Source organism: Cnephaeus nilssonii, assembly GCF_951640355.1.
Source record: "Cnephaeus nilssonii genome assembly, chromosome: 2".
Taxonomy (NCBI): Eukaryota; Metazoa; Chordata; class Mammalia; order Chiroptera; family Vespertilionidae; genus Cnephaeus; species Cnephaeus nilssonii.
The window spans coordinates 29552787-29579942 of NC_137073.1; the positions used below are offsets into that span (position 1 = coordinate 29552787).

Genomic DNA, 27156 nt, shown 5'->3' on the forward strand with positions numbered 1-27156 from the left:
ACATGTTAATAAAGTTCTCTTTGTGTCTCTTGTTAATTGTCTTTAGTTATGGGACCCCAGTAGAGAATCTTGAAGAGTAAAAGGAAAGATTATTCCCCTCCTACAGTTCCTATTTTTTTATCTGCTGTATGTGACCAAAAATTCTACTTAATGTAACCTAAGAACCAGCTCAAAATGGTTCTATCCTGTTTCTAACAGGATACTGAGTTTTTCTCAGAGGCAACAGACCAAAACCACAAGCCATGCATCTGAAGCATTCACAGAGGAGAGAATGTTCACCTCCATTTGCACCTGGGGCTGAAATCTCAACCACCCACCCCACACACACCCCGAACCAAAGGACTGGGACATAACCAGAACTTGAACACTGGAACCTTTCAGAAGTAAAAGGTCCACTGTCCAGGAAGTTCTGATGCTGAAGCCCCTTACCATAAACAGCCAAGCTCCAAAGCTGTCCAATCAAAGCCTGCCCCGCTAGTACGTCCAAATAATAGCTGGTTTCCTCTAACCCCTTAAAACTCATCCTGAACTCTGGATTGGGGAGACAGCTTTGAGCCTTGCCTCCTATCTCCTTGCAGGTCAACTTAGCAATAAAAGCTTTTTTTCCCAAAAGCTGGTGCCATAGTATTGGTTCCTATGTGCATCAGGCAGCAAGCCCTTGATAACATTAAGAAATAAGAATCTGCTCTAACCGGTTTGGCTCAGTGGATAGAGCGTCGGCCTGTGGACTGAAAGGTCCCAGGTTCGATTCCAGTCAAGGGCATGTACCTTGGTTGCGGGCACATCCCCAGTCGGGGTGTGCAGGAGGCAGCTGATCGATGTTTCTCTCTCATTGATGTATCTAACTCTCTATCCCTCTCTCTTCCTCTCTGTAAAAAAATCAATAAAATATATTAAAATTAAAAAAAAGAAAGAAGAATCTCATGTCTGCTTACTATTCCCCCCAACTGATGCTCCAACATGACCATCCTTGTCTATCTGATGGAAATATCTAATTCCACCTGTGTATCTGATGTGCCTATCTATTGCTCCATGAAACTTTTAACTCAACAGAAAAGCTCTGCTTGCCTTATTCCTGGAACAACCAAAGATCAATCAGGTATTAGTCTCCTAATGCACAGAACAGAGTTCCACTATAGCGATGATGGAAAAGGACTGGCCAACCTCAAAGCCTGGCAGCACATCCTGGACGACCCCTCCCAACGAGTTTGCCATGGAGCTCCGTGGAGGGATGGAGGGGGGAGAGAACAGAGGGCCTACTGAGGAACACATTGGGGCTTCACAGACTGGAGCCGTAGGGGCGGCCATGTGTCCTGCCTTCTGTTGATGCCTGCTGTTCTAGTCAAAATGTCATTAGCTCATTTCTACAATGACACTTATTTAAAAATGTAAATGCAATAGCCAACATCTGTTTCCTCCCCTCCCAGACTCAATTTTCAGAAAAGTAGGAGAGGCCTAACAGTCCACTGGCTCCCAGGATATGCTATGGACTTGGGTAAATGGCATTGCACATTTTACCTTCCTCAACCTTCAGAGAGGAGCTCTGAGACAGAGCAATCCCTCCTGAGACTTCTCATGAGATCTGGGGCTCGCTGAAATTAACCAAGACAAAGAGCAGACAAGTGCTAGGAGCAAGGTTTGAGACAGTCTACTTGGTTTTCAAAGTCTGACTTGTTCCCTTACGCAAATACGACTATCGCTTAAAGAGAAGCTATCCCCTGCCCAGTGCGGTGTTTGCCCGGTGGGATTTGAGGTTCCAGATATAAGGCTGGGGAGGGGACTAAAAGCACTAGAGTTAGCTGTCTTCTCTGGGAGCGGGAACTATCATTTGCCCCCCCCTCCCAGGTCTGGTACAGTGCCTCATTCATAGTGATGTTCAAGAAACAGTTGCTGAATGAGTGAGCAAGACGATGAATAAAGACTGATTGAAATGTCAAAAAATACCCTGAAATATATCAATACTCATGGGACATATTAACTTACGACATAATAAGAGATGGAGCAAGTCATCAGGGAGCAGAGCTTGGACACATAAAGCTCTTATGAGAGGATGTGGGGAGTCCAGTTAGGAGTTGGAATGACAGAAAACAATGGAGCCACTGGGTGTGTCTGCTGACAGACAAGAGGAACCCCGATGAAGATACTCAATGCCCAGTGGGGGTTTGTGGAGAAGGGGAGAAAGTGCTGCTGAAAGAGATGAAATAGTCAAAGGAGGGAGGATGACAGGCTGCTCACTTCACGGCCCTTCCACGTCTGCCCTGCCATGCTATCTTACATATTAAAGAGTGATATAAAAAATATCAAGTTTGCTGATTATGATAAATGTACACAAAAATATCTGGAATATAATTATGAATGATGTTCAAAATAAAATCTGGAAGCACTCCCCTACCCGTTCCAACCCAGGCAGCCACGCTCAACCTGAATTCAGGCACAAAATGTTTATTTGCTATGTTTCAGGCAAGGTGCTAGGGAGATAACAATGCACAAGGTAAGCATGACACTCTTTCTTCTGAGTCTGGAACTCAATGACCCACCAATGAGAACAGAGAAAATGATGGACAGCACAAGTAAGCATACTGAAAGTGACAGAGAATCTAGGGCCAGGATGTAGGCAGAATTGGTAATCATTTTAGGCAGATGGAGCAAAATTGAGAAAAAGCAACCCAGGACTTAGCAAAGTGAATACTCTGACTACACATCATGAAACAGAACTTGCCAGAAAAAAATGAAATTGCAAGGTGCTTTATGCCTGCCCTGGGCTCTTGGGTCTGCATGTACCAGAGATTCCCCTTTCCTTGAGACACTGCCCTAGAAAGGGGACAGGCACCAGCCCTGCTCAGCTCACACCATTCCTCAGGGACAAACCAAGGAGACAAATACCAGTGATTTTAAAAATGCATACCAACTTTCTACCCAATGGAAAACACAACTTCTTTCCCAATAAAGATCATAAAGTGTGATTATATATTAGCCTCCCCACCCCACATTTTAATACTTAAAAAGAAAACCACTATAATGCAGTGAAAGCACGAAATTAAAAATAAAAGCTTACATTTTTAAAACCTACCCATTGGGTTATAAAAAATAGTTCTAAATAACTCTTAGATCAAAAAGGAAATAAAAACTGAAATTATACACTATTTAGAAAACAGTGCCAATTCAAACACTACATATAAAACCTTATGAGCTGTGGCAAGATCTGTACTCAGAGGAAAACACATAACATTAAATGCTTTTGCTATTAAGCAAGACAAGAGGAAAATAAAGGCACTGAGATTTCAACTCAAAAGGGTGCAAAGCAAGAAACCAAGGGCAAAAGGGCAAGAGACAAAGCAGACTGTAGGATTCATACACAGGGAGGAGGGGAATTGATAACTCAGGAGTGGCTTCTTTGAAAAGGCCAACCAAAACGAAATCTAATTTTAAAAGGAGAGAAAAAAACATAAATGCCATCAGGATTGAGGAAAGGGCTTTGACCACAAACATAAAGAAGTTTTTAAATGGTTTAAAGATAAATGAATGGAAGAAATGTCAAACGGGAAGCTTCCTGAGACAGTAGAAAACTAGTGTAGACTAACCACTGAAAATCCTGGGGAAAAAATCGCCAAAAATTACTATCCAAAGAGGCACTAGACCCAGTGTGTACTGCAGATAAATTGTGTCAATTTTTTGAGGAATAGAAAAACAGCATGTGCTCTGAAGTACCCCAGAACAGAAAATGAAAACGTTATCATTTTCTCCAAATGTGTGTAATCCTATATAATAAAGAGGTAATATGCAAATTGACCATCACTCAAACACACAAGATGGCCGCTCCCATGTGGTCAAAGATGGCCGCCACAAGATGGCCAGCAGGGGAGGGCAGTTATGGGCGATCAGGCCAGCAGGGGAGGGCAGTTGGGAGGGACCAGGCTGACAAGGGAGGGCAGTTGGGGGTGACCAGGCCTTCAGGGGAGGGCCGTTGGGGGGGGGGCAGGCCTGCAGGGGAGGGCAGTTGGGGGTAATCAGGCCTTCAGGGGAGGGCAGTTAGGGGTGACCAGGCTGGCAAGGGAGGGCAGTTAGGGGTGACCAGGCCAGCAGGGGAGGGCAGTTGGGAGAGACCAGGCCTGCAGGAAAGGGCAGTTAGGGGGAATCAGGCCAGCAGGGGAGCAGTCAGGCATTGATTAGGCTGGCAGGGAAGTGGTTAGGGGGTGAGCAGGCTGGCAGGCAGAAGCAGTTAGGGGCAATCAGGCAGGCAGGCAAGCAAGCGGTTGGGAGCCAGCAGTCCTGGATTGTGAGAGGGGTCCCAGATTGGAGAGGGTGCAGGCTGGGTTGAGGGACACACACCCTTGTGCACGAATTTCATGCACTGGGTCTCTAGTCTATATATATAAAAGGCTAAGTGACCGGTCAACTGGCTGACCGGCCAATAAGTCTGATGTGCACTGACCACCAGCGTGCAGAAGCTCAACACAGGAGCTGCTGAGCAACAGCAACTTTGCAGAGTGCCCTCTTGCATGTTGGACTGCTGGTTTCGGCCCAATCCTAGCAGGCCAGGTCAAGGGACCCACCTGCCAGAGGGACCCCATTCACTTCGCAGATGCTCAAGCCCCGCGCCGGGGAGGGACCGCGGGAGGTTGGCTCCAAGGTGTGTCCAGCCCATCTCGCCCAGTCCCACCCTGCTGGCCACATTCTAATTAATTTTCTTTCAATGTGCACAAATACATGCACTGGGCTACTAGTGTTCATTATAAAAGCAGTATAGCCAGCACAAACATTGAAAACATTATGCTCAGTGAAAGAAGTCAGCAACAAAATACCACTTACTCCATTTACGTGACATGTCCAGAATAGCCAAATCTATAGAGACAGAAAGTAGGTGATCACTAGGGCTGTGGGGGTCAGAATGAAATGAGTAAGGGGTTTCTTTTATGGCTGAGAGTATGTACTAGATATGTGGTGGTGGTTGCACAACCCTATAGATATACAATACTGAAAATCATTTAATTGTACATACATTAAATGAGTAAAATGTATGACGTAAGTTATATTTCAAAAAAACTATTATTTTTTTAAGATAACACATACACACACAAAAGAGAAAGCTACATACAAATTTCAGTAATCAATTGAAGTTTGTGATTTTTAACTAAAATACTGGCAATTAATACACCAAGACCAAGTAGAATTTATTCTAGCAATACAAATATGGCCTTATTGTACACACTATATCAATATGATTCAAAACGAAAAATTATAATCACTTTAATAAATGCAAAAAAAAGCATGTGAAAACATTCCACATGTGCTCTCAAGAAAAACTCCTCGTAAATTAGGAAGCACATTTCCCCAACCTCATGTCTATTTAAAATAAACTAACATTCATCATAACAGTGAAATGCTCAAGGCATTGCATTAACTGAGGAATGAGATAAAGATATGCTGTCACAGTTAATATTCAATACTGATCTGCAGATTTCAGCTGAGGCAATCAAAAAGTACAGAATGAAAAGAAAGAGGCAAAATTATGTTGATTTGTTCATAATGTGATGATCTACTTTGAAAAATTAAAATAAAAACATCAATGAAAATTATTAGAACTCCTAAAGATTTCAGGAATGTGACCAGTTGTTATTTATAATGTTATTTACTTAAAGTAGAGCAGACATACAGGAAATCACATAAATCTTAAGTGTTCAGCTCTGTTAGTTTTCACAAACAGGACACACTCATTTAACCATCATCCAAGTCAAGACACACATGACCAGTCTTCCAGAATCCCCTAAGTACTCCTCACCCTGTGTTTACTTGCCCAAAGATAAGCCCTATACTGAATTCCAACAATGTAGACTAGTTGTGCTTGATTTTCAAATTTATATACAAAGAATAAAACAGAATACTGGTATACTCTTTGGGATCTGGATTCTTTGATTGAACATATGTCTGAACATATGTTTGTTCATGAAACAAGAAGTGGATGCTGTGACAAAAGATCAGTTAGAGAACCAATAAGAATCCTTGAAAATTAAAATGCAAAGACAGAAATGGAAATTTCCAAGAAAGTACAGCCAACAAATAAAGAAATGATGAATAAGAGAGCAAAGATAAGAAAATTAGACAACTAGTCCAGGAGGTACAAAACCCAAATAAAAGAAGATCCAAAAATGGAGAAAACACACACACACACACACACACACACACACACACACACACACACAAAGAATATCAACAATGAATATGAGTTTCCACTGGAAAGTTCTACTGAGTGTTTAGCATAATGGATAAAGGTAAATCCCAATACACACCATTTTGAAATTTCCAAACACCTGGGATAAAAGGATTTCTAGAGATAAAGACAAGTCACCTTCAAAGAATTGGAGGCAGAATGGCTCTGGAGTTCCTAATAGGCATGTAGGAAGTTAAAAGACAATGGAACATGGCCTTCAAAATCTGAGAGAAAAATCTTTCCAAGTGGGAAATGGGAATCCCAATATTTTTAGATATTCAAATACTAAAATATTTATTTGAGGATATGAACCTCAAGGAATATGAGGGAGTAAAAAACAAACAAACATCATGGGATCAGGACACAGGGGACTCAACACAGGAGAGAGGTAAAGGAACCCCCAAATCTGTGTTATATTGGGTCAGTCCCAATCAATGGTAAAAGCTGGAGCACCCTAGAGAGATTTCTGCAAAAAGATGAACTAGACAGAATACCTAACATGGCTGTGAGGATTGAAAGAATTTAGACAAGAAGCAGAGGGTCTGGGGTTGAGTTGGTGAAAAGTATATAGAAAGCAAATATATACTTGTATATATACTATATACTTGTATGTATACTATATAAAAGTATATAGAAAGCAAAGTAAGCAAACAAACAAAAAGAAAATGATTAATTATAGGATAAACCAAAAGCTGTCCAGGAAAGGGAAAATAACCAAAGTATTATATATATATATATATATATATATATATATATATATATATCCCTAATATGAACATAGACCGAATGGTAGAACAACCGAACTGAACAACTAGTTGCTATGATGTGCGCTGACCACCAGGTGGCGCGTGCAAAACATGGTGGGTGTCAGCTGAGGCGGGATGGTGGAGCAGGTGAGCGGGGGCACCAGACCAAGGTAGGGCACCAGTTGCTGTCATCAGGGTGAGCCTCTGGTGGTTACTGAAAATTCTTTGCTCTCGCACACACCGCGGTCCCGCCAGGTGCTTGCACCTGCTGCGGATGATGGCCCTGCTCGCACCTGCTGTGGGTACCGGAGCCGCCCCTTGCACCCACTGCCAGCACCCTGCGCCAGCCCTGTTCACCTCTGAGCACTTCTCCACCTCCCCCTGCTCCTGAGGAGCTATCTGGGGCAGCAGTCATCGCTTGCACCAGCTGACGACTCCAGGCCCAATTGCTCCACACCGTCAGCAAGTGTGAGCAGGGCTAGCACCATCAGTGCATGGGAGTGGTGGCTGCGGGAGTAAAGCTGCTGGCAGATGGGACCGGGGCCTGTGGTGGGAAGGGCCGGGCGGGGGCGTGGAGGATGGGCTGAGACCCGCCCCTGTGCCCAAAGTGGCCCACAGTTCCTTTCAAGGTGCATGCATTCATGCACTGGGCCCCTAGAATAAGTATAATGGACAATGGGGGAAGGAATGAGAAGTAGTGGGTGAGCAATAAAGAGTTATTACCATATTTCCCATAGCAAAAAGTTAAAAAATCATGCCCAAATCTCAAAAATAAAACAAAGCACAACAAAAATAAGTATGTTATTTAGAGACAGGTAAAAAGACGATTTACAAGAATGGAGGGTGCTATCTCTAGACAGGGAGTAGGGCGTTGTAGAATATATATTTGACTTCTGAAACACAAATATACGTAATTTTTACAAAACTACAAAATGACTTAAAATATGTAAGATTCTAATGAATCTTAGATACTAACGAAATATCAAGAGTGGTTGTCACAGAAAGGTGTGATGAGGAGTGATTATCTAATACTTTTTGTATTTTCCAATCCTATCTAATAACAGAGTAATATGCAAATTAACCATCACTCCACTACACCCACAAGCCATGCCCACCAGCCAATCAGGGGCAAGCATGCAAATTAACCCAACGAAGATGGCTGCGGCCACGGAGTGAGCAGGAGGCTTGGGTTTCCCCGGCAATGGAGAAAGCCAAGCTTCCGCACACTCTGGCAGGCCCAGGCCTCCACTCAAGGCTACAAAGTTTCAATTATAGAAGATAAATAAATCTCAGATACGAGGGCCTCTGCTTGGGTCGGCAGGGGGCATGGCCGGCCTGAAACCACCACAGGTCCCTCGCCCAGGCTGCCCCATGCCCCAAGGGAACCCCCACCCTGATCGGGGACACCCTTCTGGGCAAACCAGCCGGCCCCCACCAGTGTATCAGGCCTCTATTCTATCTAAAAATGAGTAATATGTAAATTGACCATCTCTCCAACACACAAGATGGCTGCCCCCATGTGGACACAAGATGGCCGCCACAAGATGGCCAGCAGGGAAGGGCAGTTGGGAGGGACCAGGCCTGCAAGGGAGGGCAGTTGGGGGTGATCAAGCCTTCAGGGGAGGGCAGTTAGGGGTGACCAAGCCGGCAGAGGAGGGAAATTGGGAGCAACCGGGCCTGCAGGGAAGGGCAGTTTGGGGGGACCCAGGCCTGCAGGGGAGAGCAGTAGGGGGAAACTGGGCCTGCATGGGAGGGCAGTTATGGGTGACCAGGCCTACAGGTGAGGGCAGTTAGGGTCAAACAGGCTGGCAGGGGAGCAGTTAGGCATCAATCAGGCTGGCAGGGGAGTAGTTAGGGGGCGATCAGGCTGGCAGGCAGAATAGGTTAGGGGCAATCAGGAAGGCAGGCAGGCGAGCAGTTGGGAGCCAGCAGTTCTAGATTGTGAAAGGGATGTCCCAGATTGGAGAGGGTACAGGCTGGGCTGAGGGACACCCCCCCCCCCCCCATGCACGAATTTCGTACATTGGACCTCTAGTTTTTATAATAAGTATTGAATTTACAATGAATGCACAATACATTTTACAATAAATACATAATGAAAAAGTGTTTTTACAACATGATTTTGAAATTCTCCTGTCTCCTGGTGGCTGCCCTTGCTCTCTGTCGGGCAGGAAGACCACATCTGGATGAGAAGCAGGGAAGAAAGCCACTCTTGTTTCTTCTCCTGAGTGCCTCTGGACGAATTACACAGCGCTCATCTCATGGCTGACAGCCTCTGCTCCTCCCTCCTCATATTCTTTAGGATTTGAAGTCTCTGCAATTTCAAATCTCTTCAAGCAAATATTCTAGTTTTCCGGAGATGACTACAAGATTTAAGGGATGTATTTTTCTGTACGTGGTTACTTTTAAGACATTCCTATAGGGTTTGGTGGAAGCGGGTATGCATGTCCAAGTCACGTAAAATTTATGAGCAATGAGACTGCCATCCTTTACCACTTAGAGGCATAGAAGCATGGGAGTATGTTCAAGGGGATACACAGAGACAGGGACTGGGAAAGTCAGGGCGGCCATTTGGAGTCAAAGAACGTCATGTACTGGCCACAGGCACACAGCCCTTCAGGCAAAGTCACCACAGTTAAAGGTTCCGGCAGAACCCTCAGGGACTGTGGAAGGAACCTACCAGAGCTCAGTGATCTGGGCACCAGAGATCCAAAGGGAGACCATGGAGCTGGGGCAGGAGCACAGCAGAGCAACAAGGAAGCAGGATTCAGAGCAGTTATTCCAGGGGGGGGGGGCAGGCCCAGCAGGCGCCTAGGACTCTGCGTGGACAGCTGGTGTCTGCTGAGAGAGGGACTGGCTGAAGTAAGAGGCTCCCGGCTGCTGGAAGCCAGGCTTCTGTGACTAGGGCAGACTCGCAGGTGGAGCATTTCGATGGGGGGCGGGGTGGGGGGAGATATGGCAGGGTGCGTGGGTGGCTCTAGGTTTGAGAGGCAAACGCCGCTTGCTTCGTGTGGGGGCTGGGACTGCAACCTGCCCACCCACGTCTTGGCCCAGGGCCCGGAGTGGGACTGTGTTTGCAGACAAGAAGGTAGGGCAGGGATCTCAGAGGAGCTGGAGAAAGAACCAGCGTGGAAATTGAGGGCAAAGCTGACAAAAGACAGAGGTCCTCACTGCTGTCCCCACTTGTCCTCTAAAGCCCGATGAAGCAGAGGCTGGGAGCAGCTATTCTTATGAAACCCCCTCGTTTTGCTCCGGAAAAAAGGCAAAACCTGTTCAGTGGAGGTAATCATTGGACAACTGTTCATGTGCTTTCTTTCCCCTTTGGGACTACGTGACCTTTGCTGCAAGTTGCAAGGCGGAGACTTTGGAGTTTTCTCTGCTCCTTCACCTCTGCTCCTTCGCCTCTGCCTTCGGGAGGGGATGCTAGGCCGGGAGGAAGCAGACCACGGGGCTCTTACAATTGGAGAGAAAACCCTCTTGCTCCTCTAAAGCCAAGCACTGGGGCCGGTGCTGGGAGGAAGTAAGCGGCGCTCTCATGAAAGCCCCCAGTCTTCCCACCCAGGGTCCCACAGGAAGGAGACAAGCAAGAGGAAGGGGGTGAGAGGTGACGAGTGCCTGGATTCAGCCCAGAGAGAGGGAAAGATGTGTTCCACAGTGAGGCTGGCCCAGAGGGTAGAGCGGGCCTTTTCCATGGGGACTGTGGAAGGAGCCTGCCTCACAGGTGGCTCATCTCCATCTGGGGCCCACCTCATCAATGTGAAGTGCGGTGCACTGTGGCCATGGCAGGAGGCTCAGTTCCCATGCAGGGAAGAGGAGGAGCAGCTCAGGGTCTCCCCTGGGACCAGATGAGTCTGCAGCTGCAGCTGGGATGGATGAGGAGAAACATGACCTAAGCTCAGGTGTCTCCAGCCAGCACAAGCCATGAGGAGCCAAGGCCAGGGGGGCCCTGACCAAGCCAAGAGGTCAGATCACATGTCAGGCAGCAGAGATGACTGCCAATAACCCAGGCAGGGCAAGGAGCAGCTGGGTGGGCCGGGGCCACTGCCCAAGGGAAGGAAAGACACAACAAGACCCTGAGGCTTCCGCTCAGCCACAGGGGAATACTCCTGCCAACCTGTCCTCACACCCCCAGAAGCCCATCTGAGACTAAACGTGCTTCCAGAAGAGGCTGAGCATTTCCAAAGGGACAAAATATGATCAATAACCCAAACGCAGCCACAGCCCCTAGATTTCCTAATTGGCTGAGCTTGGTGTATAGTAAGGGCTCAATAAATACAGGCTGGTGAATGAATGAAGGATTTAATATTTGCACTTCTCTAAGATATTTGATTTACAACTAAAGAAACTTCGTAACATTTTAATGGCTGATGTGCCATTTTATCATTCACCTCCATGGCAGAGCATTTCATTGAAGCTAGGATGCCAGGCATAGGATGAAAAAAATTGATGTTCACGGCCTTTCTTTGGCCTCACTGCCTTTTTGCTTCCATCGAGTTCAACGTAATACAGATCAGTCACTGCTGGGAGTGGGGCAGGGGACGGGGTGGTATACACAGAAATAACAATAATGTCTGGCTTAAGAATTGTTGTTACTGCCCTGGCTGGTGTGGCTCAGTTGATTGGGCATCGGAATGTGCACCAAAAGTTTGCTGGTTTGATTCCTGGTCAAGGGCAGCACAAGCCCAGGTTTTGCCTCAATCCCTGGTAGGGGTTGTGCAGGAGGCAGCCTTTGGATGTTATGCTTTCACATCAATGTTTCTCTCTCTCCCTCTCCTCTCCGCTCTCTCTAAAAATTAATAAACTGTTTTTTTTAAAAGAGGTTCTGTTACCTTATTTCTCAGTATAAGCAAGAAGCTTGCTGTAAACCTTTACTGAATGATGGCAAAAAGATGAATATATACATATGCATGCACATGCATACATTTGTGTGCACACACACGTGCACACTCATACATACATATGTGTGCACATGCATACATTCATAAACTAGACTAAGTTGAATTAGAATTGGAGGCCAAGTTGACCACTAATGTGAAAAGCTGTGGCCTGTGCCCTGGCTGGTGTGGTTCAGTTGGTTGGGCATCATCCTGTGCACTGGAGGATGCTGGTTTAATTCCAGATCAGGGCACATGCCCAGGTTGTGTGCTCGATCCCCAGTGGTGGTGGGGGGGGGGGAAGGGCATGCAGGAGGCAGCTGATGGATTTTTCCCTCTTACCCTCTCCCTTCCTCTCTCTTTAAAAATCAATTTAAAATCTTAAGGAGAAATGTTCCACTTGCCCAGAGTCATTCTCAGAGCCCTCCCTCCACCTGGAACTTCAGATTTGGCCGGGGACAGGAATGGCTCACCCGCAGCGGGTTCTGTCTACGAAAGCCCTGCAGCCGCCACGGACACTGCAGTCAGAAAGGCAGTGCTAACAAAAACCACTCAAGGACCATTTCCTTCTTTGTGCCTTTCAGTTAAACTTCTTAGGAACGTGGGGGTCCATTGAACTTCACACACAGAAGTCAGACTCCAAAACACTAAGGTGGGCACCCTCCCGGGACTCTGAAGGGCCTCCCATGGGGCCTCTGCCCCATCGACCCTGGTAGTTAGGTGGTTCCTGACAGTAGAGGCAGCTCCCTGCCGCCTCTCCGCCGCCGAGGACCTGCTGCTGCCGGGGCGGTGGAAGGACACAGCGGCCTGCGGCAAACTGAAGCCACTGCTCCGGATGTTTTGTGTGCCTGGCTGCAGAAGCTATTTTTAGATCCATGTTGACAGCAAAAATACTGAAGACTGTGACCTCAAACTCCAGACAGATATTGCAAAGTGTCAGCCCAAATGTCCCTTCTTTAGGAGAGTCTGGAGAGAACTCTGCTGCCTTAAAACCCGCGCTGGGTCAACGGACTGAAAATGCCCCTGTGCCCGGTGAGGCAGCGGCCGCCGGCCCAGTGTGCCGGACGGCTGGCAGCTCGCCACCTGGCAGAGAAGGGCACCCCGGGCTCTGCTGTCAGGGCTTACAGGGAGCCTCCCCAGCTCTGAAGGGACATTCTATTTGCTTTCTCTGCAACCCGGGAGAAATGACATAGTCACGTGTTCCTGCATTTCCATAAGAGAGAGGAGGCAATGGATAGGGGCTGGGCTCCACATGGAGCCTCAGACGTAGTAAATGCTGCACAACTGGGAAGGCCTGATAAGGAGTAAGCATCTTGGAGGATGAAACTCTGTCTGGCAAGTACTGCCAGAGAACTGGGTGAGTGGAAAAGGCTGAGAACAAGTTACATCCTGTATCTTCGTCATTTCACCCAAAGCACTCCCTGAAAGAGACGGGGATAATAACACACTGAGGACCGGATGGACCGGGAAGCCAGCAAACAGTTTCTAAACTGCGCTGCAGAGAAAAGTATGGAAGACACGAAGACAGGGCGCCTTCGGCTCTGAACGCAATCCCAGGGTCTTCGATAGTTATGTTCGGGCTTTGAGGGTGGAGGTGAAAAGAGAAACGGGAAGGGCAGGAGAAGGAAGGAATATGAGAGGGCCCAGAAGATGGCACATTCTGGAATCATCTAGAAAAGGAAGATTAAAGCTACCAAAACAATGGCTGGAGTCTACCCCCCCCACACCCCCACCCCACCCAAATTGTACCCATGCAGTTCCAACCGAAGAGGAATCTGAGCTACCCTCTTCCGGCCAGATCGATTTGCTAAAATTGATGGTATTCCTGCTCCCCTATTGACATCCAGCAAGAACCCAGAACTGAGCATTTAACTCAGAGGTGAAGTGTCTTCCTTTTTTAAAAATCTTAAATTTAAAACTCATCTGCTGTTCGGCAGCCCACCACATTGAACTCCTTGCAAGCGAGAAGGAAAACCTTGCCAATATTATTCAAAGTCACTTGCTTGCTGCTGTGAGCTGTCAAGATGCGTGTTGGTTGATGGAGGCAGGTCTCTGCTTGTCATTGCCAGAATGGTTACCCTGAAAGCCTTGCTCTAGCTCCAGGGCACTGCCTGGGGACTTGGCTTCCCAAGGAAAGGTATGTAGCAGGGACATCGATGTGTCATGCAAAGAGGAAATCCGATCTACTCAGGCTGGTATTGAGGTAGATAGGTGATGTCAAGAAATACCATTCCTTTCACCCCAAAGCAGTGTGTTCACCATTGTGTCAGCACACTTCCATTTTATAATGAACAGCCTCCCTGAAGGGACCGACTGAGGAACATGGGCCCCCATATGTTCCTGTGCAAATCCCCTGGCATTAAAAATGCCTCTCCTCCACTAGCACCCAGAGTTGCTCCGTAAGCAGGTTCCAATTCAGGGAGAACCCTTTGTCATAATCATCTGGTCACATGAATAGACTACGTAGCAAGAAAAGGGTTGTAGGATTCCCATAGCAAATAGTAAGATGGCCTTGGGATGACACAGAGGGCAAAAATAACAGCAACAACAGTCAGAATAGCTAGCATGTTAAAACGTTTTACATGTATTACCTCACTTAATCTTCACAACAACCCTGTAAAATATATTAATATCCCATTCAGGAATATTACTAAGGAAGAAACTAAGGCACAGAGAGGTTAAGTTACTTATCCCAGGTCTCATAGAATGGGTCCGTAGCACATCTAGTCGTTTTACAGAGAAGTAAACTGAGGCTCAAAGCCAGTGGTCACATCTAGCGTAGAAAACAAGTCTTGGGATCATGGGCATGTTGATTCCATCCCATCACAGAGCTGACACCTGGGGTCATTTGAGAACCACTTGCTCCCAGCTGTGGAGTCAGGTATTCCTTGAGCACCAGCAGTCAGCTATGGATGGCTATGCAGAGTGGACACCTGGACAGTGATGTCCTATGTTTCCATAGGAGCCATCCTGCTGCTTGCCCATGAAGTGACAAAGTTGAGGATGATGCTCCTTCAAAATTCTGACAACTGTTATCATTACTAGGAATTCTTTCCAGCTAACTGACCAAGTGGCAAATGTTTAGATATGTCTTTCTTAAGACAATCTTACAGAACGGCAGACTCCCATCCCTGCTTCTCCAGTTGTCATTTTCATTCACTGAGTCCTCATTTAGGGTCTCAAACATGTGTCAACATGGGGAAATTGGAAGAGGACTGAAACACAGGAGGGAATCCTCCATGCTGCTCAGAACAGAGATTTCACACAATGGGAATCGGTAAGTGCTCATGACGCAACACTGCCAACCACTTTTCCCGATCCTATGCTATAATGCTGTCTCTTCCAAGTGATAGGAAACCATGCAGTGTGGACTAACCCAGCACCTTCTATCAGCTGTGCACCTCCAGGGTATTCCCCTGAAGAAAGCAAGTAGAGTTTTGTGGAGGTGTTTTGTTTTGTTTTTAACTGTAAATTGGCCTTTGTCTGGATTCTGTAGTAGAACTCTATTAACTAAAACATTTGATTTTCCACAACACCATATTCCATAACTTCAGAGAGTTTACAATCAGTGTTTGCTTTTCATCTGTGAGACCAAAGCTTTGTTATGGAAATTGTCTGCTACTGGAACAATACATCTTTAATTGTTGGGTAGGTTTTATGGATAAGAAAATTAAAAGCTCATTTACATAGATGGCAGTGGCCTGCCCAATGATACAGACCCTGTTGGTGGCAAATTGAACAGGTCATTCCTCCGTTACTGGAAAGGAGGAAGAGAAGGTAGAGAACATCGAGGTTTTCCACTATGGTTTTTCTCTTCCTGAACTGTGACAGGCTTCACCTGGCCCTTGAGCTAGATTCCTTTTCCCAGACTCTCCTTTGCTAGACCCAAAACCAAGTACTAACAACTGTGGTCTTCATCCTGTCCTTACCCATAACATGCTGCCATTAGCCAGCATCATATACATGGCTCAGGTTGGTCAGCAGTCCCGGCTGGATGGGTCCAATGCTAGGCAATGCTCAGCTTCTGTCCAGGATGCTCCTTGGTGCCTGAATCCCTACCTATGACTCCATCAGGACAAATTCTGCCACTCTGGGACTTGACCCCAGTTCAATTGCCTGTGGTACTCTGTGCTGCCCTGTAACTTCCCATGAAAGGGGGACCACACAGACTCTGAGCCAAGAATTAAACTGTCTTCATCTTGTTGCAAGATTGGCCATCTGCCATCTGCTGATGGCCATCACCTCCTGAGATAGAATTCACATTCCATTCAATTCATCTATTTAAAGAATACAATGCAATAGTTTTTAGTATGTTCAGAGTTGTGCAACCATCACCAAAATCAATTTTAGTACCTCTTCATCATTACCCCCCAAAAAGAACCCCATACCCATTAGCAGTCACTCTTCTCCTCCCCTCCCCCCAGCCCTAACCAACCACTACACTATGTTTTGTGTCTTATGATTAGCTTTTTATTCCCGTCTGTCTACCTTAATGGACCACTGGATAGTCTACACCCCTGTTTTTTATGTTTAGAACTCTCCCTAAAGTGACCTCCTGTTTTGATCTACTCAATCTTTCACTTTCCTCTACTTTTTAATGCACATTCCCTACCATCACCAGACCCAAAACACCCCCTCCTATTGTGCAGGTAAGGGTTAACTCAGTGGACTTGGGTTGTCCAAACCCTGCACCTTCCAAAGGAAGAAATGGCTCTTGCCCGGCTCCTGGAAGATAACTGCTCAGCCCTCGGAATATCCTGACTCTGAGGCCCCAGACCCTGCTAGGGCCCTGCTGTATCAGTCTAGTCTCTGGGGTGGTGCTGGTGCTGGAGACTGAGTAGCCAAGGTCAGTCATATGGGTGCTCCATGCCCACATGGCTGAGCCCCAGTAAAAACCCTGAACACCCAGGCTCAGGAGAGCTTCTCTGGTTAGCAACACTTCATACATGTTACATATCATTGCCGGGAGAATGCAGCATGGTCCATGCCACTCCACAGGGAGAGGACCACTAGAAGCTCACGCCTGATTTCTCCTGGACTCCTTCCTATGAGTCTTTTTCCTTTGCTGGTTCTAGCCTTTATCCCTTCACTCTAATAAATGATAACCATGAGCATAACAAATGTCTTGAGTTTCTTGAGTCCTTCTAATGAGTTATCAAATGCAAGGGTGACCTTGGGGACCCCATACAGCCTTGTGTTCACTACTACACCTATAATTGTGTCGTCTCCCATATTCTCTGCCAGTGTCAATTCCCCTCAGCCCGCAAGGCCCAGCAAGCCACACCTTTTCCAGGGAAGAGAGCCCAGACATCACAGACAGCAGAGACCTGAATCCCAGCTTCACCTTATGAGGTGTGTGAGCTTGGGTAAAGGGGTTTACCCTTGCACCTCAGCAGCCTGTCCATGAAACAGGGAAAATGATATTTATTCCACAGGGCCAGTACAAGGTGGAAATGGATTGGTATTGTGTAAAGAATAATGCCTGGCACACAGAAAACTCCAGAGTTAGGCTTTTATGAGCTTTTCTATGCACACCACACCCACTCTCCCCTCTTTCCCATGCATCCTCTCTTACCTGGGCTGAAGTGTTATTATTCGAACGTGGGCCCTGTGTCTCCAGCCAGCCTACGAACTCCTTCTGCAGGACCATGTAATTCACTAATACTGTCTCCCTGGAAATCCTACCACAGGCTGAGCATATAATTGGTTCCTAAAATATATTTGCTAATGCATAGGGAAGCTACCTCTATTACAAAGTCTAAGAAAACCCAATTTTTCACTTAATTTCCTCTGTGTAAGCTATCATAGTCCTCCATGAAAGAAAAACTAACCTTCTCATTTTATGTACATTTGTGCACAGCATTTGAGATTCCAGCAACTCTATATATCCTTAACAGCCATTTCAACTCAAACTGTCTAATAGGCTCTAATGGCTCCTGTGCCTTATAATTTATTATCAAATTATATGTTGAATTAAGGATTGCTAATTGTTAATCATCAGCTTGAATTAGTTATTAATGAGTCATGTCACTAATTACAGGGCCACCTAACACAGAGCAGGCAGGCACCACGGGCACCTCACAGCAGACGCCTGACTCAGCTCTCAGCCCGTGTCCCCAAAGCAATGTGCTGTGAAGTGTCCCATCTCAGATGACACCATAGGCCCTTCCCTCCCGTGGTGAAAGTCACGGGGTTTTACAGCTGGAGAGAACCTACAGATCGGTGATTACCAAGCTGTGAGCTGCGGACCTCTGAAGCCTGCTGATCTACTAGTAAGTGGGTTTCCATGAATTCGTGGTGTGCACAACCAAGGTGCCTTTAGGCTAAATATATTATATCCCTCATTCTTGTCTTTGCTACCATTTTTCACATGTGCAGATGGGCAAAAATAGGTTTATAATAGTGAGTATGTAAAACACAGAATTTATTCTTTTATTATTATATATTATGTATTATTATTATTATTAACCCACTTTTGCTCAGCCCTGTATACATACATCATGTTACGAATAATAAAATTTAAGTTTGTATCCAAGCACAACTGAATTCATAGTAGCTGTTGTCAAGAAATCCTTGTGGGAAATTTATTGAATTTATATTCTAGGCCCTCATAACAGCCAACAATTAGTTTCTGTGTTCTTGGCCAGCATGCCCATTCCCATTCCTCTCAGCAATTAATCCAGACCTTTTTCGCTTTTCCAGCACCCCCAGCCAAGGCCTAGCTCTCACTCTGAGCAGAGATTTTCTCCTCCTAATTCACCACAAAAAGGTGGGTCATATAGCTCAAGCTCTCTTTCTCTTCTTCAAGACTAAACTGCTACTATACCCACCCCTTCCTCCCCCTCAGGGTCCTTTTTTTCTAATCAGCCCTTTCCTTCTATGGCTCAGCCCTTCCCTCTCTCCTCGTTCCATGCCCTCAGCTGTACTAGTATGTACTGTGTTAAAAAGGAACCTTTCATGTTCTCATAGGCGCTGTATTCAAAGAGATCATGCAAAAAGTTCAAAGCAGATAACCAAACCACAGTTAGCTGACCAATGAGGATGACTGAGTGAAGTCTGGGGGAGGAATGTATCAGAAGTTTCCCTGGTGGGGGGGAGTTGTACCCTGAATCCCCCTCGCCAAGGAGAGGGACTGGGGGTCCTACCATCCAACCCTAAGCCTGGGGTTCAGTACTCCTGGCAGTGGAGAGACACCCTCCTTGGTGCCGGAGTCATCCCAGCAAAGGGCAAGGAGCACTGAACCCCAGGCTTAGGGTTAGATGGTAGGACCCCCAGAGGCGACTTCCCCCAAGGAGCCCATGGATGGCGCAAAGGGTCCTGTGGGGGAAGTCGCCTCTTCCCCTCCGTGCAAAACGAAGGTGTGTAAATCTTGGAAACGGATATGGTACCCAGAAGGGACATTGACCTGTGGCCACTTTAAAAGTAGTCATTATAAAAGCTCACTTATAGAAAGGAATTAAGTACTGATACATGCTACATGCTACATGTACCAACATGAATAAACCTCATAAACTTTATGCTATAAAAGAACCAAGACACACAAAAGACCACATATTGTGTGATGCCACTTCTATGAATTGTCCAGAATAGGCAAATCCATGGAGACAGGAAGCAGGCTGGCACTGCCCGGACTGGAGGGAGTGAGGGAGGAAGTGAACGACTGCTTAGTGGGTAGGGTCTCGGGGGTGCTGACAAAACTCTGGAGCTAAATGGCGGTGATGATTGCACAGCATTGTGAACATACTTAACGCCACTGAATTCTACATTTAAAATGGCAAAATTTGTTATATGTATTTTGCCACAATTAAAAACATTATCAATGAAACATAACAACAAAAAGGGATGTCCAAGAACATTATGCTAAGTGAAATAAGCCAGTTAATGAAAGAAAAATACCACATGATCTCACTCATTTATGGATTATAAACTGATGAACAAAAAGATAGATACAGAGACAGTAAAGCATCAAACAGACTGTCAAATTACAGTGGGAAGGTTAGGGAGAGGTGGGGGAGATAAGAGATCAACCGAAGGACTTGTATGCATGCATATAAGCATAACCAATGGACGCAAAACACTGGGGGGGTGAGGGCATATATGGGAGTGGGGTGGGGGGCAATGGTAAGATATGTACACATATAATACCTTAATAAAAAAAATGAAAAAAAATAAATTAAAAAAATAAAAAGGGATGTCCAAGATGGCGACATACAAGAATATAAAAAAACCACCTAAGTGTTCGTCAGTGGAAGAATGGGTAAGAAATGTGCTCTATGCACACACGGAATACTACTCAGCTTCTAAAAAGGGAATCCTGCCATTTGGGAAAGTATGGACGGACTTGGAGAGCATTATGCTGAGTGAAATAAGCCAGATCTAATTTGTGTGTAATCTTGAGGAGTTGAACTCATAGAAATAGAGAGCTGAGTGGTGGCTGCCAGGGGCTTGCAGGCGGGAGAGGGGTGATGCTGGTCAAAGGATACAAACTTGAATTTACAAGATGAATAAGTTCTGGAGACCTGATGTATAGCATGGTGACTATAGTTAATAACAACATATTGTATACCTGAAATTTGCTAAAAAGAGTAGGTCCTAAGTGTTGTCACCGTAAAAAAAAAAAAAAAAGATAACCATGTGAGGTGATGAATGTGTTGATTAGCTTGCCTATGATAATAATTTCATATTATATGCGTATCAAAATATCACTTTGTACACCTTAAATATATACAACTCTTTTATACATACCTCAATAGAGCTGGGGAAAAAATAGATGGATAACAAACGTGCTACATGTACACACTGGAATACCAATTAATTAATTAATTAGGAAAAGAAGGCAGTGGCTTGCTGGAGATCCTAGCAGCAAGAGGGTGTGGATGCCAAGGCAGAGGCGGGGGGGGGGGGGGGGGGGCGGTGATGGGGAGAGCCCTGGGAGGCGCCAGCTGAGCGGGAGTCCCAGCCCACACTGAGCCATCAAAATACCTTCCATGTGCCCAAGGGAAAAACCAGCTTTACCCACTTGCTGCCCCAGAGAGCTCAAAACCATTATAAGACAGTGTCGATCAAACAAGAACCTCCCTACCCCCTCTTTCCCCCCACCTCACCGCACGGGGCCCCCGTGGAGTCAGACACTGCACCTCCCAAGAGAAAGATGGGTGAGGGGGAAAAAGAATAAGGGCTCCAGCCCCTCTTCCTCTGCAAAGGGTCAGCAAGCAGCAGACCACAGCTGAGGGCGAGGAGGACAATTTCAATAACAAATTGAGGCTGGTTTGTGAATTAAAGTGACCCTAGGATTTTCATTACCCAAGAGTAATAAAAAACATCATGGGACTTGCTGGAGGGAAGAGAAGGATTCATTGTGCTAAACAAGTTAAATGCAACAGGAGGAAAGCAAAGCAACTGGGGTTTTAGAAATATAAACCCTGAGTTCCAGTTGCTCATTGTGCTAGAGGTACTTGTTGGGTGTCTCCCATTCTAAAAACAAACAAACAAACAAACAAAAAAACATGCCACTCCATTTTGTCACTCCATCCACAGTTCTGCCCTCTCCGAGTCTCCCTCAAACATCTCAGAAGTATAATCCACACTCACTTTCCTCACCTCTTCAAGTCCAATTCATTTCCACACCCACTGCCATCCAGCTTCAGACCCACATACCAGTACTATGTTATGATGGTTTTACTAAGATTATGCCCAGCCCAGCTAATCCCTTAAACCAAATGGTGCTTGAAGTCTTCCTGTTATTGGATGCTTTTAAAAAAAGTTTTTACTGATTTGAGAGAGAGGAAGGGAGAGGGAAAGAAAGAAAAACATCGGTCAGTTGCGTCTTGCACGCACCCCAACCAGGTCTCAAACCCACAACCTGGGCATGTGCCCAGATGGGGAATTGAACCAGCAACCTTTTGGTGCATGGGATAATGCTCAACCAACTGAGCCACACTGGCCAGGGCCTGTGATTAAATCTTTATGCCACTGCTGCTCTCGTAGTCCCCATACCTCTCTGAGCACTCATTACTTGTCAGTCCCCCTTATGAAGGCTCCCTTCATCCAGAAATATTTGGGTTTTCTTTCTCCTTCTCTAATGGACCTCTAAGCAATCTTACCCTCTTCCTCGTGGTTCACTAACCCTGACCTCTATTCTGAGCCTCAGCTGTCAGGCATCCAGATACTCATTAAGTACTGGGGATGCAAATGACATAACCACAGTCCTGGCTTCATAAAGCATATAGACAAGTGGGTAATTAAAAAATGGTAAGGAAAGGCTCTCCAACTGGGGAAGTAGAAATATCTAGCAGTCATTCTGAATATAAGCCCAGTGGATCATTAGGAGGGTGGTTTCAAGGCACCCATAAACTTCATAAAACTATATGCAAAGTTCTGTCTGTTTATCCACGTTCAGGGTGATAGGATCTCTGGCTTTCATTAGATTATCAGAGAGGTCCTTGACTCAAAAAAGTTTAAGCTCAACTGGTCTAATGATAGGTTTTTGATGTAACATTGGAGATGATGCCATTTTGGTGAAAAATTAGGGCTTAATTAAGACATAGATTTGGGAGCCTTCTCTGCACAGAGGCAAGAGCTGGGTCAACACTTCTCAAAATCTTTAACAATCCCAGCCACAGGCAGAGGACTGGGCACACAATGGAGGCAGGAGGGGGAATCTCTCATGCCTTCACTCAAACTCCAGGAAGTCCAGCCATGGTTCTCCTGTAGCTCTGAGCCACACTTTCCCCCAATCACTCAGCCCCACAATAATGCCACAAACCGCAAGTACCCACAGCTCCCAGTGTGAGAAGTATGGAGTCAGGCTGTCCTGGGAATGCCAGAGGTCCCCAAAGCAGCCCATGTAGACTAAAGATCAACTCCAGGGACCCTTGTGGTCAAATCCAATCTGGAAACATGTTGTCTGGAAGAAGAGGGATTTATTGCCAACACTGAGAATTCAGAGATTTTTATGAAATGATAGGGATTTGTGTCTTTTCTTACAAGTCTGAGGACCTGATAATGCTGGCCCTGTGTCCCCAGCACCATCACATGGACTGGCACCTCCCTGGGGGGTCTGAGTTCTTCAGTTCCCATCCCCATGCCTTACACTTAGCTCTGTCCTCTTTAATGGCAACTGCCCACCCTCTACACCTGAAACTCCGGTGTTCACAAAGGCGAGCGGAGGAAAAAATAGAAAGCCTCGGGAAAGAGCTGTGTGCCAAGCAGAAGTTATATAGGAAGAAAGAGGGGAAGAAGTGAAACAGAAAAGAAACATATTCCCTTAATGAGAAATCTCCTACTTTATGTTGCCTACTGAGATGGCTCTGTATACAAAGACCATCCAAGTTGATGCCATTTGGATTGCAAAAGCTCTTCTCATCCCATCCTTTGCCAGAATAAAATCATTACTATTAAAATAATGGGACCATGGGGGCGGGGGGCAGGTGGGAACCACCATGTCCTAACGTTTACGAATCATATTGTATCTGCTTAATAACATCAGAAGGGCCATAAAAACTCCTTCCTACAATTAAATATCTCCATCAACTATAAACAGATTAAGCATTTTATAAGTGATGGTACATTAAAAAGAGATCATTGGTATGTGATTCTATTTTGTACATCAGAGATGCATGTGAATTAATGATTCATGATCACGACTCTATTTTCTAGTCTTTTAAAAATGCCTATTCATCATCTGTTAATGTTGCCCTAGCTCATAAAATACAGCCACATTTTTGCTTTAGTGCATTATATATACAGAGACAGCATGTTTTCCGGGCACCCGCAGCACTACACTATAGTTACTCCTTTCCCTCTGTCACTAATACCACCGTCACAACCTCATTCATTCCCTTATTTATCAAGGCCAGAGGTCAGCCTTCCTGTATATCATGGAGGAAGCAACTTTTGACCAAAAATATGAATCTCACTGCATGTCAGCCAATCATTTGAACTTCATTCCTTCAAAATCTGAGCGCCAAGGGGTCTTTAAGCACTCCACATTCATTTGTTGTAATCATGGTAAAATACACATGACATAAAATTTACTGTCTTAACCACTTTTACGTGTACGGTTCAGCAGTGTTAAGTGTATTTGTGTTATTGTGCAACCAATTTCCACAACTGTTTTCATCTTGCAAAGCTGAAACTCTATACCCATTAAATAACAACTCCCCATTCCTCCCTCACCCCAGCCCCTGGCAACCACCACTGTACTATCTGTCTCTATGCATTTGGCTATTTTAGATACCTCATATGAGTGAAATCATAGTTTCATCTTTTGGTGACTGATTTATTTTATTTAGCATAATGTTTCCAAGATTCATTCATGTTGCAGTAAGTGTCAGAATTCCCTTCCTTTTAAAAGACTGAATAGTATTCCATTGCATATACTAGTATGTACCACATTGTGTTCCCACCTGTAGTGCACAAGTTTCCAATTTCTCCACATCCTTGCCAACACTTGTTCTTTTCTGTTGTTGTTAATAGTAACCATCCAAATGGGTGTGAAGTAGTATCTCACCCATTAATTTTTAAATATCCCAAGGGTTATGCTTTGGTTCTCAGATGACACCTTAGTGATGAATCTATATTATTATTTGTGGAGAGCCAAGAGTGTGGCCCTGTAGCATCGCACAAAGACACTGAATATCTAGGTTGGGATGGGAATGAGCCATGGAGGCATCTTTGGCTGAGAAAGTTATTGGCCCAAAAGGCTGCCTTCCTTGTTACACAGATTTGCCCATAGGTGGCTCTACTCTAATGCAGTTCTTCAGCTTTCAATTTGAGCAGGAAAATATAAGAACACTAGAGGCCCAGTGCACAAAATTCGTGCATGGCAGGGAGAGGGGTCCCTCAGCCCGGCCTGCACCCTCTCGTAATCCGGGACCGCTGGCTCCTAACCACTTGCCTATCTGCCTGCCTGATCACCCCTAACCATTCTGCCTGCCTCATCGCCCCTAACCACTTGCTTGCCTGCCTCATCGCCCCTAACCCCTCTGCCTGCCTGCCTGCCTGCCTGATTGCCCCTAATCCCTCTGCCTGCCTGCCTGATCGCCCCTAACCACCCACCTGCCTGCCTGATCACCCCTAACCACTCTGCTTGCCTGCCTGCTGCCCCTAACCACTTGCCTGCCTGACTGATCACTCCTACCCCTCTGCCTGCCTGCCTGATCACCTCTAACCACTCCCCTGCCTGCCTGATCGCCCCTAACTGCCTCTGCCTCGGCCCCCACTGTGGTGGCTTCGTCCAAAAGGACGCCTGGAATGAGGTCTGGAAGGTCTTTCAGCTGTCCAGTCTAATTAGTATATTATGCTTTTATTATTATAGATTATTATAGATGGGGCAGGGGATGGGGTGCTGGGATGGGGGGTTCTGTATATCTCGCAATCTAATTCTTATTTATTAAAAATTTGTAAACTGAGAAAGAACTTCATAGCTACCTGTAAAGTGTTCTCACTGCTCTTCCACTATTCCTTCTTGCTATCCCTCTTTATACCAACAGTGCCCTAAAACTAGGGCAAAGCTTCTCCCCTCTCCTCTAACATAAGACAGAACCATGAAGATTTAAGTCAGTTTGGCCTCAATTAGCAATCACAAACACTACTGAACTATAACTCAAGTATCATCTTAATTGAAAAGTCAGGGCATTTGCGGCTGGCTGAATAATGCCCCCGCACACACACACACACAAAATCCACCTGTACATGTTACTTTATATGGGGAAAAGTACTTGGCATATGTAATTAAGTATCTTGATATGGGGAAATTATCCTGGAGTACTCATGTGCACCCCAAATGTCATCATAAGGGTAGGCAAGAAAGTCAAAGAAAGAAGGCCATGTGAAGAAGGAAGAGGGGGGAAGGGATATGATGCAGTCATGAGCCAAGGAGTGAGGACAACCTCTACAAACTGGAAAAGGCAAGGAAGTGGATTCTCCCCTCGACCTCCAGAAGGACCCCACTCCGAAGACACCTGGAGCCCCATGATAACTGATATTCACCATGATGATAACCAGAAGGGGCCATAAAGAAAAACAGAAACGAGGTGGAAGCCGATTCTGGGGAAAACCACCACCCCTTTCCCAGAAAGATCATGAATATTCCTCCCCCTTATTTGCCTAGACCACCCCTTCATTTCTATCCTCTTGGATCCACAACTTCTCCGCCCCAAGCCAAAACCAGAATATGCTCTGCTTCCCCATTCTCTGGCCATTGAATTATTATTTTGTTTTTCATATGCCCACTTTTAATTATGGATAGAACCATTGAATAAAGCTTGTGCTGAACAGCAAAAGAGCCCCCTTTGGGGGTCTCAGAAAGGGGGCTTTCACACCCTGGGTAACACCAGCAATTCAGTCTTTCAGGATTTCTGTTTAAGAAGCTGCCCTTGAAAACTGTAGCTAAAGGATCAAAATGCTGCGATGGTAGGACACCCAAAATTCCTAAAGCAGCGTTTACACACCATTGCCCCTCCCCAGGGTGTCCCCTAGCCTCCTCCCCTGGCTCCTCTGTCCTCTGGGTTCTGGGACTCAAGGCCACCAGAGCGTGCCTGCCACAGACCTGATGGGGAGAGAAGGGTCTCCGGCGTCCCACCAGTCTTTCGGGGGGCTGATGTACATGCACCACAGCTCCCAGCTGTACCCGTGGGCCGAGTTCTCGTACCGCTGTACCTCAAAGGTGTCCTGCTTGATGTTGTCGATGGACGGGAGGATCACCCGCTTCCGGTTCTCCTGGATTCGGGAGAGAACCGGCTCGGCCCTGAAACAGAGAAGTAGAAATAAAGTCTCTCTCCTGAGTAGCCCACACCTCAACGGGCACAGACCCCCGGATGGCAGGAAATGAACAGCAGCAATGTAGCTAACGGATGGGCTCTGGCAGGCTGGAACTCAGGTGCAAACTGAGGCTCCCGGGTGGCCTGCTCCAGTTGGATCGTGCAGCTCTAAGTGAGCGCTGTGCCATGCAGCTCAGGCCCTCGCCAAGTGGGATGCTACCATGCTGATGCCTGCAGGAGAGGCCTGGAGCAAGAATCCAGAAAGTGCCAGCCTGTCTTTTATACCTGCCTCGTAGGCCAAAGCAAGGCCATCTGACTCTATGATTTGCATCGCATTACAGTTTTACATAGCAGCTTCAGTTTCCCCCAGGGCACTGGTAGATGCCTCTTGTATTTTCTGCAGGAGCTGAATTTCCTTTCCTAAAATAGGTCACTTCTGTCCTTGATGGCCTGGTTTTAATAAGCATTTCGCTAGCTTCTTTGTGTGTGTGTGTGACTATTTCAGTTGTTTTAATTGATTATTTAATTGATTTCTTAAAAGGGATCTAATTGAATTGGTTAGCAAT

The 27156-nt window shown here is 46.0% G+C and overlaps 1 protein-coding gene across 2 annotated transcripts in view; it reads right to left on the reverse strand.

Annotated features, from left to right (window-relative positions):
• Nucleotides 1-27156, reverse strand: part of GALNT17 (polypeptide N-acetylgalactosaminyltransferase 17) — a 415865-nt gene that overhangs the window by 161639 nt on the left and 227070 nt on the right. For both annotated transcript variants that reach the window (XM_079796078.1, XM_079796079.1), the window contains one exon: nt 26380-26577. In XM_079796078.1, the coding sequence (XP_079652204.1) occupies nt 26380-26577 (198 nt within the window). The remainder of the gene's footprint in view (nt 1-26379; nt 26578-27156) is intronic.